This window comes from Trichoderma gamsii, assembly GCF_001481775.2.
Source record: "Trichoderma gamsii strain T6085 chromosome Unknown Scaffold_19.2, whole genome shotgun sequence".
Lineage (NCBI taxonomy): Eukaryota > Fungi > Ascomycota > Sordariomycetes > Hypocreales > Hypocreaceae > Trichoderma > Trichoderma gamsii.
In genome coordinates, this window is record NW_020171356.1 from 375,376 (window position 1) to 391,326 (window position 15,951).

Here is a 15,951-nt window from a genome sequence, read left to right on the forward strand (position 1 = left end):
CCATTCCTTTTCTTCTCGTCGTCTTCCTGCGCATCGTCCATCGCGCGGAGCAGTTCCGCCAGCCACGTCGACTCCGTCTTGTACCACGACAGCGACGTCTTTACGCGGAAATACTCATCGTCGCTGTTCCGCAGAAAGGCGATGCGCGCGTATGCCGCGGCGGCAATGGCCACGACAAAGGTGAGGATGCCGATGACGTTGGCGGACGTGGAGAGCGGCGAGTCTTGGTTGTTGTTGGAGTCCATTTTTCTCTTTCTCTTTCCCGACTCAGTGGAATTGAGCTTGTGTTGTCAAGTATAAATGGTTAAATGCATTTCAAACAGATGGAGATGATTTACGGCATTGTGTTTTTGCTGCTTTGTCGGTGGTCAAAAAATACTAAACCGATACTATCACAGGCTTGTTGAAATAGGTGAGCTTGGACCATTTCCATAGCTGGGCACTAGTCAGGGGTAGAACCACTTTTGCCCGAGATGGAGCGTTGAAAATACCACGCCATAAAGCCATGATACCATTGTCTACGGGCGAACCACATCTTTGGTACAACTCAAGATTACATCACAAGGAACTAGAAGGAAATCAGCCAAAAAACAACTCAATTTTATTCGCCGGAATATAACCTATATCATAGACCTCGTACACTAGCAATACGTAAATCCCGGCAAAACCATTTCGCAACGTCAAATAACCCCTTTCGAAGCAAAGATATCTGCACACGTAAAAAAGCAATATGCGATCAAATGAAAAGAAATGAGTATCAGAAATTAGAATAAAAGAAAACGAATAAGACATAAACAAAGAACACCCATTTTTGATTCCTCGTCATTCGGTCATACATCTTTATGCAGATCACGCTATGCAACATGATGGCTAGAAATCACATCGCTCCTTTTTTGCCTTCCTTTCTTCTTCTCACTCTCTCATCTTCTTTTCTGCTTTGTCATTCTTCTCGGCTCTCCTCCTCTTCTTCCGCAGGTAATAATGGTAAAGAAAAAGGAGGAGGGAAAAAAAACAGCAAACTGGTCTATGTGAATAGTGGTATCAGGCTCTTCTCAGGTTCTTCTTCATGTAGCACAGTAATTAAAAAGAAATAGGCGGATAAGTAAATAAATGCTCATCATGCTCCAAACAGAGACAGTAAAATCAGCAGGAAAAATAGGAAACGTCTGACAGATTACTTTTGTCTGCTCGGCTGCTCCGCGAAGCGAATGCCCCTTCGGGCTGGAGGCACTCGGGGCGTGCCCTCGTCGTCCGAGTCGCTATCCTCAGTAGCTGCCGCGCCGCCCATTCCCAGGGCTGCTTCACGTCGCCTTCGCTCGGCCGGTGTTTCACCTGCCATATCGCGCCTTTGTGAATGGCTTGTTCTGCTGCCGCTACCTTCCATCTCGCTCTCTTGGCCTCCCAGTGCTGCGAGACGGCGGCTCCGTTCTACGGCAGTTTCGCCCTGTAGTTCGGAAGGATGCAAAGTGTTGTTGCGACGGCCCCGAGGAATATCGGCTTGCCGTCCAGGAGAGACGGATTCAGAGTTTCGGGCGCTGTGAATAGGACTAGGAGAGACGGAGGGGGACGCTGAGGTGGTTTCAGAGGTGGTGCTGGGCTCGGGTTCGACAATCTCGGGGATGTTGGAAGAACGATTGGCTCCTCTTTGTGACAGATCTTGGCGGGCCACAGCTTTGAGCGCGTTGGATGCCGTCGACTGGTCCACAACCTCCTTGCGCGTGCCAACGTCCAGCTTCTGCACCTCTCGGATGAAGTCGTCCTTGGTCATGCGTCGTCCCACTCCTCCAATCGTGAAGCGAATCTGTCTGTCGTCCGCCGAGTCTTCTTGTTGCACCACGCTCTTCTTGCGGCCCTCACCACCGCCGAGGACACCAAAGCCGGTGGTCCAACCAGGCTTGAATACGGGCTTGGCTAAAGACGCAGCCGCAGAAGTAGCTGCGGTCGTGGCAGCAGCCGTGGCAGCAGACGCAGCAGACGCAGCGGATGCAGCAGCGGCGGCGGCCGCACCAGCAGCAGAAGATTCGCCTGCCTTGCCTTCTTCGGCAGCAGACTCGGCAGATTTCTCGGGCTGGCGTGCAAGAGCACCGAGGCCAAAGTACTTGAGACTGTTGTTGATCCGGGTACCCTCCTGGCCAGGCTGTCTCTGCGAGGGGAGTTCATAAGTCTTGACGACCTCTCCGTCCTCATCTTCGACAATAATCTGTGTAACAATTTAGTCAGTTAACGCACGTGTAAGAAAGGCGTACAAGAAATTCATACCGTGTTGCCGAACTGATAGGCTCGAGCAGGTTCGTGTCGTCGGTGGGACTTGTCTTTTTCTTTTCGTTTTTCCAACTCAGAGCTGTACACATCCGTCATCTTACGTCGGATGCCGCTCATTGTCCAGTGGAATGGTTCTGCTCCGGTTTTGAATTGGCGTCGGCCCCCAAGTGTTGGGAGAGTCGTTCCTTCTTCTCCACCTCCACCTTCATGAGGGACCGCTCGCTGATCTACAACCTCGCCGTCATCATTCTCAAAGACCAGATGCTCTCCTTCCTCGTAAACATTGACCTGCGGCGCCCGGGGGCTGGTCCGGGGGCTGGCCCGGGGGCTGTGTTCGCTGTTCCTGCGGCGGCCGCGTTCTTCCTCTGCATCATCCGACTTCTCAACATCCACCTCTGTAGGGCTATCACCAGAGAAGTTGGAGTCTCGGGCCTCTGGAGGCGACGGCGTCTCCCTCTCGGGTGGGGGTGACGCCAAAGCAGGACGGTTGGGAAAGATGGCCGACTGGCTGATGGGGCCTCCAGGCCCACGGCCATCGTCCCACTTTTTGTTTCTTCTTCTCCTGCCCGACAGTGAAGACGGACGACTGTTTGAGCGACCGTTGGTGTCGTCTTCCTTCTCTCGCTGCCGACGGAGGAATTGGCCGGGTGGGGGTATGGTGCCCGGGGGGAAGTCGGGCACCTTGTAGTCATCCAGGGACGCATCTGACATGGTGCGTGCCTGGGATCTAGACTGGGATGAGATCCTTGGCAGTCGATTCATCCATGACGGCCCATCGTCAGGGGCGGCGGTGTAGGACATGGTTAGCGTCAAAGTGTTGATGCGCTTGCCGAGCGTAAAGACGGCCACCGATGAACCATGGACCAGAATGGAGGAGATAACCAGGAACGTGACAATTGGCCAGACCAGGTAGATGAGGTTGAAGTGAGGAGCATCGGATGACGGCAGCTCCGATAGCGGCACGGGCTCGTCGTGCTCCAGCTCAGACCGCGCGAGGATGGCGACGAAGATGGCTCCGACGCCGATGGGGCCAAAGTGGCCTGCGAAGAGGGCTTCTCGCCAATTTTTGATGTCTGGTATGAAGGGCTTGAGCATCATCATGATGGGGATGCGGCGGAAGAAGATGACAAAGAGGGCAATGACGACCAGACGCCACACCTCCATGCCCAAGAAGCCGTTGTTGTACTGCTCCCAGGGGATGATTGTGCCAAAGTAGACAAAGTAGGCCAAGTTGAGCAGCAAGTCGATGACGTTGGAAACGTGTGACTCCTCCGTCTTTTCGCCGAACCAGCCGTCGTTAGAGAAACCGACTCCGGCAGCAAAGCCCACCAGCAGATCGTCGACGCCGAGGATACTACCCGAACCGGCGCAGAAGAGAGAGAGGGCAAAGTAGAAGACGAGGAAACTCTCGCGGTCGATGAATTCGCGCTCTTCGGCGAAGCGAATACCGCGGCGGGCAATGTAACCAATCATGAAGCCGTAGAAGGCGCCAAAGATGCACTCGTACAGAATCACGTAGACGACGAAGTGGAAGCTAACCTCGCCGGCGTCGCGGTTAAACTGGATCAGGTACAGCGAGAGGTAGATGAAGGGAAAGGCCATGCCGTCGTTGCAGCCGGACTCGGCCGACAGCAGATCTCGCAAGTGCTTGGGCACGCGCTTAGCAAACTTGCCCTTTCCGACAACTGACGAGGCCAGAACAGGATCGGTGGCGGTGACACAGGCGGCCACGACGAGCGAGTCGAGCCAGTTGAGCGACGGAATCATCCACCAGACAAAGAGACTGACCAGCAGCCAGCCCACAGCCATGACGGGCACCAGCAAAAAGACTACTGAGCGCCAGTGCTTCTCCATATAAAACTTGGGTAATTCGACGCCGACGGCGAAGCACTGGACGACAAGGACGATTCGCGAGAACTCGACGGTGATGGTGTCAACGTTGCCCCAGGACTGGGGGTTGATGAGGTTGGCGGCATGAGGCCCGAAGATGACGCCGCAGAGCGTGGCAACGGTGGCCTCGCCAATGTACATGCGCTCCTTGATGATGGACGAGCAGAGCATGAAGAGCGAGGTGAAGCCGCCCAGGATGATGTACACCAGGTGCGGCTTGGTGATGTCGAGGTTGTCCCACGCCATGGCGGGCGATTTGTCGACGATTGGCTCGTGGGTTGTGTGTATTTATGCGATGACGATATCCGATTCTGGCGGACTTTTGTAGGTCTGTGTCTGTGTCTGCGTCTGCGTCTGGAATTGCTTTTATCCCTGCCTCGTAATTGTATTCTCCTCCTCTTAGGGTCGCCTGATTTCCTTTTTTGTCCTCCCAACAGCGCTTTCCTTGCCAGCACTCGTGGCGGTTGCTCCCAGCAAAGTACCTAACTTCGAAGCCACTCGCCGAATGGTTTTTTTTTCCAGAGGGCAGCACCTCTTGCCGTCCCTGCCTTTTTCTCTTTCGCCTTCCCCTTCTGCTCGTTCCTTTATTCTTTCTAGCCTCGTTTCAAGATCCGATCTCGCGAGCCAAAACAGATCACAGGGTCTCTGCGGTTTCCGGCTCAAGGCGCCGGTCGAGGCCTTGACGGAAGCTGGTGCCGGGAGAAGCAGCGGCCTTCGGGCTGGCACTGCAATCTTGGTCTGACGCCCCAGTCAATGGTAGCCGAGCCAGGGATGTCGTGATGGCGAGACATGCAGGAGAAAGAAGGAAGGAAAGCAAAAGAAGTTTGAAAGCGAGAGTCGATACGAATGGGCAAGAGAAGAAACTGGGAATGGACAAGGTTCGGTGGACGGGGTTGAGAAGAAGTGGGTTAGCACGTGTAGGTATGGCGGGATGAGGACGACGATAAGAATTGCAACGGGCAAGATTGCCACGCTAGTAGCGAAAGAGAAAAAAGAGAAAGGGATGGAGAGAGCCCGAACGTCGCGCCAAGGGCTTGGAAAAGAGGCAACGCCGTAGAAGCAGCGATGGAAGTATAAGATAAAGTGGACTTTGGTCTGGCTTGGGACCGCAGTAGCGCCAAAGTTTGACGGACGACACACACACACAGTGGACCCGTGGGGACTTGCAACTGTAGACGGCCTCTATTTGAGGCTGTGTTGGTGTCGTCACTTGCTGGCATCGGAGGCGTCGGTTCCGAGGCCGCGATAGAGGAACTGCCGATGGCCCCGGAAGACGCCCGTGGGCCGGAAGCAGAGAATGGGGGTCCGGAGGCCAGTTCTGGGGAAAGCTGCGGACGGCGCTACGGGGGATGCAGCTGAGCTGAGCTGTGCTATATATCAGCTAAAGGCAGAGCACTGACGGTGGTGTTTCATCTGTCATCGAGATGTTGTCGATGTTGCTGCTGCTGTTTGGTGTAATCGATAAGAGTCAAGTGCGTTTGTCGTTTATTCCGGGCGATGCACAGAACCTGAAAGCGCAAAAGCCAAGCTGGACGATGCAAGGCCGCCAAGGAGCTACCGCTGCAAGGTTTGCCCGCCAGCGCTGATGCATTGGCCGCACTGACGCACTGCAGGCGCTGTGCGTGGGGTCACTGCGTCGCTGCTACAGGGGACGCGCATCCACTGCGGCGACCGCCAAAGGGCCACTAGCAGCCGCTTCAATGCTGGAGCCAGGCGTCTGCCAATGGCTGGGATCAGATCATCTGAGTTTTCTTAGCAGCTTGGCTGGCTGGGCGGAATTGGATTTCAAGGAATCAGGAATCATGGATGACGAATTCGGCATTTGCTTGTAATCATTCTGTTCTTGTTTCGTGTTGTTGTATCAATGGTAAACATTCAAGAATTCCAGCGGGTTTTTATTCTCCATCGCCCACTCCTCTGCAAGCAGCTGTGAGACAGGCCGATCCGGTTTGCCGGAATCGTTGCGCCTTTCCCGTTGATTTTCGTTTCTTCCCTTTTCCTTGCCTTGTCTCACCCGCCTCGTGATGACTCAGATGCGCCAACTGCAAGTGATTGCCCATGTCGTATTCTTTACTTTTCTGCTTTCAATACGCGAAGCTACAAGTGAGACAGAGCTTCGCCTAAACCAGCCAAGGTCTCGGCACGGCTCTGCCTTTGTTGTAGGGCATTTTCTATTTATTCCCTTTTGCTCTACTTTGCTATGTTTTCTTCCCTTTTCTTTTTGTTGCTATTTTTAAATCTTGTTCTTGACTTGTTTTCCGATTTATTAGATTTTGGGCTGCAATTATGCTTCCATTGGGGGCTAGATGCCCGCGTTCCTCCCGCAACTTTCTTTTTCTTCTTCCCTTTTATGCCCGATTGGCAAATATTTGCCGTCCTATTCTTTCAGCTAGTTTCAGCCACCCCAAAACTCAAGGATGTTTGTCCCGGGATACCCCGTGAATTATTGCTCTCTGGCGTTTTCCACCCGCCGGCATTGGCGAGGATTTGGGACTCCGGAAGAACAAGCAGCCAACCGTAATGCTGCCACTAACAGCCCCCCTATTTTTTTCGCCTTCTTGCCGTACGGTTTATGCTTATCTCTCGGCGCCTAACTGTAACTCGGACGGCTCATCTAGATTTGATTGCGGACCAACACGGGAGTCAAGCCCCCAGCCGCTGGCCGTACGTACCCGAGGCCCCCTACCAGCATCAGCCAGCCCATGAGCTTCAGCTGAGCGTTGTTTGCTCTAAATCTTATTGCTAAACTTGTTCGGTCTTCGAGAGAAAAGAAATCTTAAACTGATAAATGACTCTCTTGGCTCTGAGCTATCAATTGCCCAGCGAAACAAAGGGGCTGATCCGTCTGTCTTGGCCTTTCTCTTGCCCCGCGCAGTGATCCATCATGTGAGGACCTGCGGATGGTGTCATGCCATGGAATAGAGCTGCATACGACAATCTTTTCCTTGCAGATCGGATTATCATCTAGCTGTTTGGAGGCACCTCCCAGCTTGGGGGTCTTGCACTGTGAATCTGTCAAATCTGACAGCCTGACATGATTCGCCAGATGTACCAGCGGTGCAGTTTATCGCTTGCTGCTCCCCCGCGTTTGGGTGCGTTTGCATGTGAGATTTAAGATAAAAAAAACAAGAACACGGTATGCGTTACGGTGGTGAAAAAAGGTGGGATCTACGCAGTTTTCTCGTGCGTTGGATCTGCATCTTGTTTCCAACCACCGCTGATGTTGCTGTCGTGGCGGAGGCTGCGCATATCATGCACGCACGCGGTTCATCAGATTAGGTCGGCTCTGACGGCGAATTGCGGAATGGGTGTTTGCTAATTGACATTCTTCTTGGAATCTTCCATTTCCGTTTGAGCAACCATCAAGCTGTCGGGTGGGTGGTGGCACAGCATTCCTCCATCGGATAATCGGCCAAGTCAAACAACTTGGCGTGAAACTTTTTGGAACATGGCTTCGAATGGCTGCATAAGTCCCTCCAATAGCCATGCACTCGTGCTGCAGTATAAGATATAAGTGAGGTTTCTTCTCCTTTGCTGTAGGTATCTTGCCAAATTGACACAAATATGGTATGCCTCGGTGTCGCTTTGGTCTTCGTGCATGATCTATGTCACGGCTATTACCGTAGATGCTGACATACCCTGTAGACTTTCGTGAGCTCTTGCAAGGCCATGAACCACGCGACAGAAAGAAGCCGTGTACGAGTTTCGATTATGCAATTACAATATGTAATTGAATTGACAATATCGTACAAAAAATAAGGTCCTCCAGCACCTCCTTTCGGTTATGCATTACTCCAGCTATAACGGGGGCCACAGCGGCCACTGATGCCAACACTACTTCCAATAGATATCCATGGCAATTGGATTTTTTACATGGTCTAAATGACTTGTTCAGCTACAGCTGTGGTGATTAGTAGTGATACTGGAGTGTTGAACAATATTTCTCCTAAATCATAGTCTTGTAGAGAATTTCAATTCATGAATTCGCCGCAAATCCTGTCTCATATCAAACTCTCCAAACTACGCTACCACACAGACATAGCAGTATCAGCAGTATCAGCAGTATCTACAAGTGCCTAGGCGATTTTCTTCTTCTCCCTCAACGCCAATTCAATAGTTGCAGCTTCAACCCTTGCCGCACTATTCCCATGGAGCATCTCGAAAACTAGACATTCAATCTCATTTTTAATGTTCAAGTTTTTTTGCCTTACCTTTTCTATCAAAATAAACCAGGCTTTCGTTCGTCCATGCGAATGGCTGTGCGTATCATGCAACTGGTATATGTACACAGGCTGACCTAAAGAATTTGGTAGGGCAACCTTTTCCAATACGAGAAGCATTGTAACGCCTAGAGCCCATATATCTCCCGGAAATCCACGAATTCCCCCATTAAGAACTTCAGGGGGGAACGAACCAGGGAGTTCCGCCATGCGCTTGCTTTATGGTCGCGACCGAGTCGGCCATACCAAAATCCATCAGCACAGCACCACGATCAGGGGAATATGCTATGTTTGCCGGTTTACTATCATAGTGTATAATCTCTTGTTTCGATAAATATGCGAGAGCAGATGAAATATCGCAGAGTATCGTCTTAGCATCAGATAGATCGAATGGCGACTCGCGCACAGCATTCAGCGAAGGAGGGAGGTGCTCTAGATAGAGTGCAAAAGCTCGGCCGTCAAACGCCTTTAGAGACACAATATTTCTCTGGAGAAATTAGAGCAGGTCTTTTCGTGCTAGTAGAATGCTTACATGATGCAAGTTGCTCAACGCCTTCTGCTCGTCCTTCCAACTTCTTGTAATGCCAATTAGGTTATAGATTGAGTGATTACCGTAGCGAAGAACTTTCGCCACTATACCTCCGGGCACTTCGAATGCTGGCAAGTAAACACGCTTGTGGCGCGGAACAGAACCACGTTTTTAACTCGCTGCAGTCGATATGAATCTCCTGCATTCACCGGACTAGACTGCGAGGCTTCAATGACAGCTGTTTCTCCATCTATAAGATCCAGAATTGGAGAGACAGTTTTGTCATTAAACTCTCGAGCGGTGTGGTTGTGAAGAAAAGAATCTTCCAATTTATTGAGACTCAAGTCTGCGGGACGGTCGACGGCTATTTTCTTAGTGCCGTCGCCCAATCTTTGTCGTTTAGCCAATTTCCCATTGTCCTCGATAGGTCGTTTGGGTCGTAGTGGATTGGTCTCTCTGTAGATTGAAACACTAAATCGTCTGGAAGTAATCAGGATCCCAAGAGCGGCATAACGTTGACTGGAATCTTGGCCTTTGACTGAGATCATCCACATGCCCGGATGTAAGGCATGCGATCCACGGATATCTATTCGCTCAAGGGGTGCAGTAGACATTGATAGAGATATCTCCCAGCCCACTGATCTATTGACAAGGAGGCAATTATCGCTTGTTGGATCATAAATAAATTGGCAATCCAATTTGGATTCCATCATGGCTCGAGATGCTCGGCTAGGAAGGCGAAGATGAAGGGGCGTCCGAAATATAAAGTCAACGTGATTCCTGCTTTGAACGACGCCCACTATGTGCTGGTAAGCATCTTTCGCCGGAGGGTGTGTAATAACTTAATTTTCAGTTTCATTTGCACGGTTGGAATAGAGAGATCTGACGACGAATCGAGCCCGTGAGGCTCTTTCAAGAGCTACGAATATTTCGTCTGGCGACATGTCATCCGTTTTCACGACGGCGTATTTTAGCTGTGCCTGAATAGAAGAAGCGTCTTGTAGCGAGGTACTGTTAGAAGGCCTTTTGGGCTCTTTGAACAGACTCTCTCTCGCTTCCTTAATGCGGGACTTGAGCTCCTTCCTCTGAGAAGAGGAAATGGGTTGTAGTGAAGAGGCCAGCTGTGTTGATTCTTCAACGTCATTGTTGGCAGCTAAGTTTCCTCGTCTTTCTACGGCGTCTGCAGGCTCTCCTCTTGATTTTGCAACGGGCGTCTCAACTTTCGTTTCCGGGTAGGAACTAGACTGCAATGAAGAAGCTGGCTGAGCGAATTCTTCAGCCTCGTCTTGAATCACAAGGCTTCCTTCTGCTTTCGCGATAAATAGCGCAGGTTTTACTTCGGGAGGCGAATCGGACTAGGTCGCAAGTTGGGTCGATTCGTATATTTCATTGTTATCCACATGGTCATGGCTTCTATCGACTTTCGTGGTATGCGGCTTGGCCTGTGTTTCAGCAGGTGAAATGGATTGCGGTGTAGCAGACATGCTGCCAAAGCAAAGAGACTGATTAAATGTATATACATGCAGGTACTGACTACAAATACTCACATTATCGCTTCCAACAGATTGTAGGTTCTATATAGTTTTGTCTGATGGTCGGTGTGCTGTTTGGTTGAGAGAACTGCCCCCCGCACGATGTACTCTTTAACAGCACCTGCAATGCAACGCTGTCGCGTCAATTTCGCGAATGCCGTGTCGTGCTGTAATAGGTTCGAGACCCTCTATAACAGGTAGTCATAGCGCGTCTATCCCGCGTATGCATCTACAATTGGCTTAAAATCGCTCCAATTGTAGCTCATGCAGTTAAACGAAAAGGATGCGTGAATACGTACTTCTTCAAAGACTCAGCATACTATCGTCTGCATACCTACCTACCTACCTGGGTATCTCCTTGCCCTCTTTTGGGTACATACCTATGCATAAGGTACATGAGGTATGCTGCAGTACAGTATTCTGCTAGGTACCCTAATTTGCCCCGCCATTCAGACTACGTCGAATCAGTGCGGCCAACTTATCCAGTAATTCCGGTGATTTGGCGGCTGCCGCCCTTGCGGACCAGTCTCACTTACATGGATCATACACATCACGAAATCACGACACAATCCCAACAGCCTCACGTAACTGCGGCCACGGCCAACATAATCGCAATGCCGTTGTTCGCACATCCAAGGCCTACTCCCACCAGGAGACAAATGCAAGTATGGGATCAGCATGTCAAATCATGGGGAGGTGATGAGCGATGGCATGGCATGGAATATCACCTGTCCGATCAAGGGTTCTCTGGGGAGCTTATTGGGACCGATATAACATGATCCAAATCCCCATTCTCCCAAGGGACGAGTTTTTTGACATCGCAATAGAAGTAGCCAAGGAGGCCAAAACAAGAGAAGACTTTAAAAGACTCATGGGGGAGAGAAACAAACAGCAGCTGGCAGAGCTAGAAGCCCTTTAATCAGACGCCGCACATCGGATTTTTTATAGCGAGCAAGACTTTCCATGCAAAGATGCTTTCGATAAAACCGTCCAAGCCTGCCACAACCCTTACTTCATTTATTTAATACGGCTTTTGAAAGGCAGCGCACTTGGCTGGGAGGCAGATGTGATCTGGCATGAAGAGCCTATTGATAAAACTGCAATTGATCCCAATGACGATTATCAAGATCCAAATATGGAGGCGTAGCATGTTGACTTTTGGGATGAAGAATACGAGGGAGATATGGAACCTGAAAGGTACATGCCGGATGAAGATTTCACTCTCCCAAGGGGGATGGCCAACAGGTCTCCCAGTGCTGCCCAGAAGAAGCGGTTGGTGAAATATTCCCTGTACATCGTCTATCAGTGAATAAAGTCTAACACAGGATTAGGAAGAGGGTGCAATTTGATGATGATAGCATGGGGCCTGATGAACAGCAGCATCAGGAATCAGCAAACTCAGCCTCTAATCCTGTATTACAAAATTCTTCTTCCGTCATGCTAGAGGCAAACGAAAGCATCATCAAGTCTAATGTTGTTAACGGACGGAGAAACAAACGTCGAAGATTAGAGAGATCTCCTGCGTAAGTTTCTTCTCCCTAGCCGTCCACTGAGACAAGGAAATCTGAGAAGAGGGTCAGGCGGGATGAAGATGAAGATGTTTCACGCAAACGTCTAAGATTAGAGAGTTCTGCTATGTAAGCACCAACCTCTCATACTTCTTCTCCAGGGCAGTCTACTAGGAGTAAAGTATCAAAAAGAGGTCCAGACATGATGACGAAAACGGCCATTCATCTAAACGACAGAAATTGGAGACTTCTGCTACACATACACCTATTCCTGATGCTCCTCCCTCCCCTCAGTCAGCCGCCGAACATCAAAAGAGATCGAAAAAGAGATCTGGACATGATGATAGCCATAACAGCTTAAATAAACGCCAAAAACGAGACGAATCAGCCGCACCTGATACAGAAACTCCCCACACTGCTGGTCAGCTCACTGCAAATGGCACTGCAGCCGCGGGATCCGGATCTCGAAAGAAGAGCCATCAACGTGGAAGCCAAAAAAGAAAGACTGCTGCTGCAAACAAGTCGCTCGCAAGGCCTCCGCCATCCGCATCCCAAAGGACGAGGTCATCACGAAGAAATGGATCAGCTACATTGTGGGAGTTGGATGATTCGGGCAAGGCAAAGCTACGATGACCTTCTTAGGTAACGCTGCCAAGTGCAACAATCTGCTGCCATTGAGTTTTTCTCGAAAACATGGTCGTTATCCTGGCAGGGCTGGGTGCAGCGGCGCAGTTTGAAAGAAGGACTGGAGACACCGGTATTTGTTGTTTCTGTACTACATGGTCGTTAACCCGGCAGGGCTGGGGGCAGCGGCGTAGTTTATGAGAAAGAAACGACTGGGGCTCCATTGCTGTGATCTCTGAAGAGCATGGTCGTTATCCTGGCAGGGCTGGGTGCAGCGGCGCAGCTTCAGAAGAGAATCCAGCATTGTACTTTGGGTTCAGCAGATTCGGCATTTGATTCATGACTTGTCGCATGCCATGGTGCTGCTTGTATTCATTTTGTCGATAATAACCAGCGACTTGCTATGATACCCAATGTTCCACCGCTGGGGAGCAGTTATATAGATGTATATTATTAGCGGTTCTCCTTTCGTCTTTACCTCAACCGCTGGTCTTTACCCTGCTTCAAAACTTCTTGAAAGACACTGCCAGTACACGTTATATCACAGCTAATACTACTGGTATCAGTGCTACTGAGTGTATATATTAACGAGGTATGTAGTCTTGTACGTGTCCTAATTGCCTTGATAAGCTATAGCCGGGGTGCCGAGTAATAAGACCGCGATAATTGATAACATTTTTCTTCAAAAAGTGATACTGGTCACAATCTACACAGTTGAGAGAGACCGCTATCATATCCTGAATGTAACCAGCGCCGTAGCCACAATTGCAGCCAATGCGCTCAATTTCAACAGACGGAACCAACAAGGCAACGACCGCAATCCCGGATATCAAAGCTTTCGAATATATGACGCATTCATCAATAACTGAGCTGAGAAAAGCGCCCCAATTATCCGACTCAATGACACATACGAGCCAACTCCATCAGCGGCAGACTCAATGAAAGCGCGGAAAAAAGAGTCGAGAGAACTATTCTGTATGGAAGATTTGAGAGAAATTAGAAAATATGAAGACTTGGCTGAGTTGTAAGACGTGATCAGCGTCGGGGATGAAATGGTACGTTGCCATTTTTGTCATTGTTCAATTACGTCCTGTACGTATCATTCTGCACATTGCTCTTCATGCAAGATTTGATACGCGTTTTCGCAGCTTGTACAAGTTCACTGGCTGGTCTCAAAGATAAGTGTGAGAGAATTTCAATAAGATTATTCGTGTATTATCCCATTAACATAAATCATTTTAGCTTAAATCATGTCTCATACATTGCGTACGCGCATTGATGCTGCGTTTCTAAAAAAAAAATCGAGAATGCCTCTGCCGTGTTATGCCCCGCCACCAAAAACAGATAAAGGTGCATGTGTGCATGTGCAGGGAAGGCCCAACACATGACACAGACCCCCACTGGTACTTTGTACCGTTGGGCTTCAACTTCATTCCTCAGCTATCGTCAAGACACCAATTTCCACCTCAAACCCTACTTCTCTTCTGCCTCTTCTGCCTCTTCTGCCCTGTCCAGCTTGCCAGCCAATTTGCCTCCGTCCAGGATGCTGCCAAACATGGCGGCCTCAAACAGGTGGTTGACCTGCCAGGCGTGGTGGTTCGCGTGGGCGATGATCCAGACCATCTCGAGCACCTGGCCGCGAGAGAAAAGCTCGGCCATGCGCAATCGTGAGCCCTCAACAAGTTCGTATTCACGCTGCTCATCGACCTGGCCTGCTCTGACATACTCTAATGGACCCGTGACGAGGAACCCCCAGAGCTCCCGCAGCACTGGCTTGTCCTGGTTGCGATGAAGGAAATGGTCGACGTGATCGCATGTATCTTCGCCGTTGCATGCGTATTTGGGATCAAGAGGCCTTCTGAAGCCGGTTGTGCGGTACTGCTTGTCAAATACTTCGTCGAAATCCGCCTCGAACTGAGGCTGAGCGGGAGTCTTTCGTGCTTTGGGCCAGCCCAGAAGCGCACGGCGGAAGAACAGGTGTCGATCGTTCTGAATGTGCCATGTATACAAAGCAGCACACATTCTGGCGACTGGCTCATGCCATCTCTGAGTCAACATTCTGGCGCTTGTTGCAGCGTAGGCGTCGTATATCTTGCGCAGCACTTCTTCGCTTACGACGCCCGTCTCTGTGATGTCAGTCACATTCAGGAAGGAGTTCATGACCTCGGAATTGACCAGGTCGCAGCCAACGTCGACGACGTCAGTGCCTGGCGAGCTGAAAACGAGGTCAGCCATAACGGCACCTGGGTCGAAGCCTCGTGCTATCGACTCGGCTGCCATGCCTAGCAAGCTGCTCTCTGACAGAGAGATAATCTGTGCAGTACGTCGATCTACTCGTGCCGAGCGATACGTCAAGTTCTTGATATGGCGCTTCTCCAGAGCAATCTTTCCTTGGATGTATTGCTTGCCGAGCGAAACGGCGTCTCGACGCTCGCGCCCTCCTGGAGTGCGCAGCGCATGTGGATCTTCCAGGCCTCTCTGCAGAAGCGGTTCCAGCGTCGGAAAGACGTAGTTGTAACCGTGCTCATAGTAAAAGGCCATGTCGGTTACATAGTTGGAGAACATGGTTCGCGCATCGGCAGCACCCATGAGCAGGGCGGCAATACCGCAGCCAAACAAAGCATTGTTCGTCTTCAGTGCGTCAGGCCAGTCTGAGGCGCCCAGCTTCTTCAGGGTAACGTCCGAAGCCGCACTCAGTCCCGTCCCCTTGGGTGGCAAAATGTTGCCGGCTGCATGCTGACTATCTTTCCAGTTCTGGAGGTCGGTGGCTAGCTTCAACTGAACTACCCGAGGTCCTGACTCGAAGGAGGATAAAGATTGTTTCTCGTCCAGAGACGAATTTTCTGGCTGATCCCCAATGTCCCCAAAGATTTCAGTGACGAAGCCCCGGGCTTGGTCAGAGAGGGCTGCTAGTTCTGGAACAGTGCCATCACCGACCAAAGCTCTTGCTTCGGAATAGCCGGGATGGATGGGAAAAGAATGCTTTCTTGGCTTGCGGCCCAGAACTCTTCTTACTCGATTTCTGAAGCCCTTGGCCCAGAAATATCGTGGGATCTGATCTGAATCGTCCTGGAATGTGCCTTTCTGGAGTGACTTGACTTTGATCTTGATTCCTTTGAGATCAAAGTCGCTCCAGTAACTCTGGTGAAGTTCAAAATGACATAAAGAGAACACCATGATGACTGATGCTGGGAAATCAACGTGGACTGATGGTTTACTAGTTGCATTACGAACTCCAGCATCGGATTCCTCCGCCTTCTTATATACCTACCTACTAGTATCTGGGATTTCAACTTGCGGGCAGTCTCCAAAGCATGCGGGCACTCTAAGCGGGCACTTCAGGTGGCCCTTTTCGCGGCCTAGGTGTGCATTTGAAAGCCCGCATG

General features: G+C 50.5%; 2 protein-coding genes across 2 annotated transcripts; both read right to left on the minus strand.

Annotated features, from left to right (window-relative positions):
* Positions 1–1,174: 1,174 nt before the first annotated feature.
* TGAM01_v205915 (CPA1 family monovalent cation:H+ antiporter) lies at positions 1,175–4,398 on the minus strand (the record flags this gene model as incomplete). The annotated part of the gene is made up of 2 exons (XM_018802991.1): positions 1,175–2,200; positions 2,260–4,398. 2 exons carry the CDS (start codon positions 4,396–4,398, stop codon positions 1,175–1,177), a joined length of 3,165 nt encoding a protein of 1,054 aa, XP_018663757.1.
* Positions 4,399–14,038: 9,640 nt separating this feature from the next.
* On the minus strand, positions 14,039–15,742 carry TGAM01_v205916 (hypothetical protein; the record flags this gene model as incomplete). Its single annotated transcript, XM_018802990.1, has 1 exon — positions 14,039–15,742. The coding sequence occupies one exon, from the start codon at positions 15,740–15,742 to the stop codon at positions 14,039–14,041; it is 1,704 nt and encodes a 567-aa protein (XP_018663756.1).
* Positions 15,743–15,951: the final 209 nt, after the last annotated feature.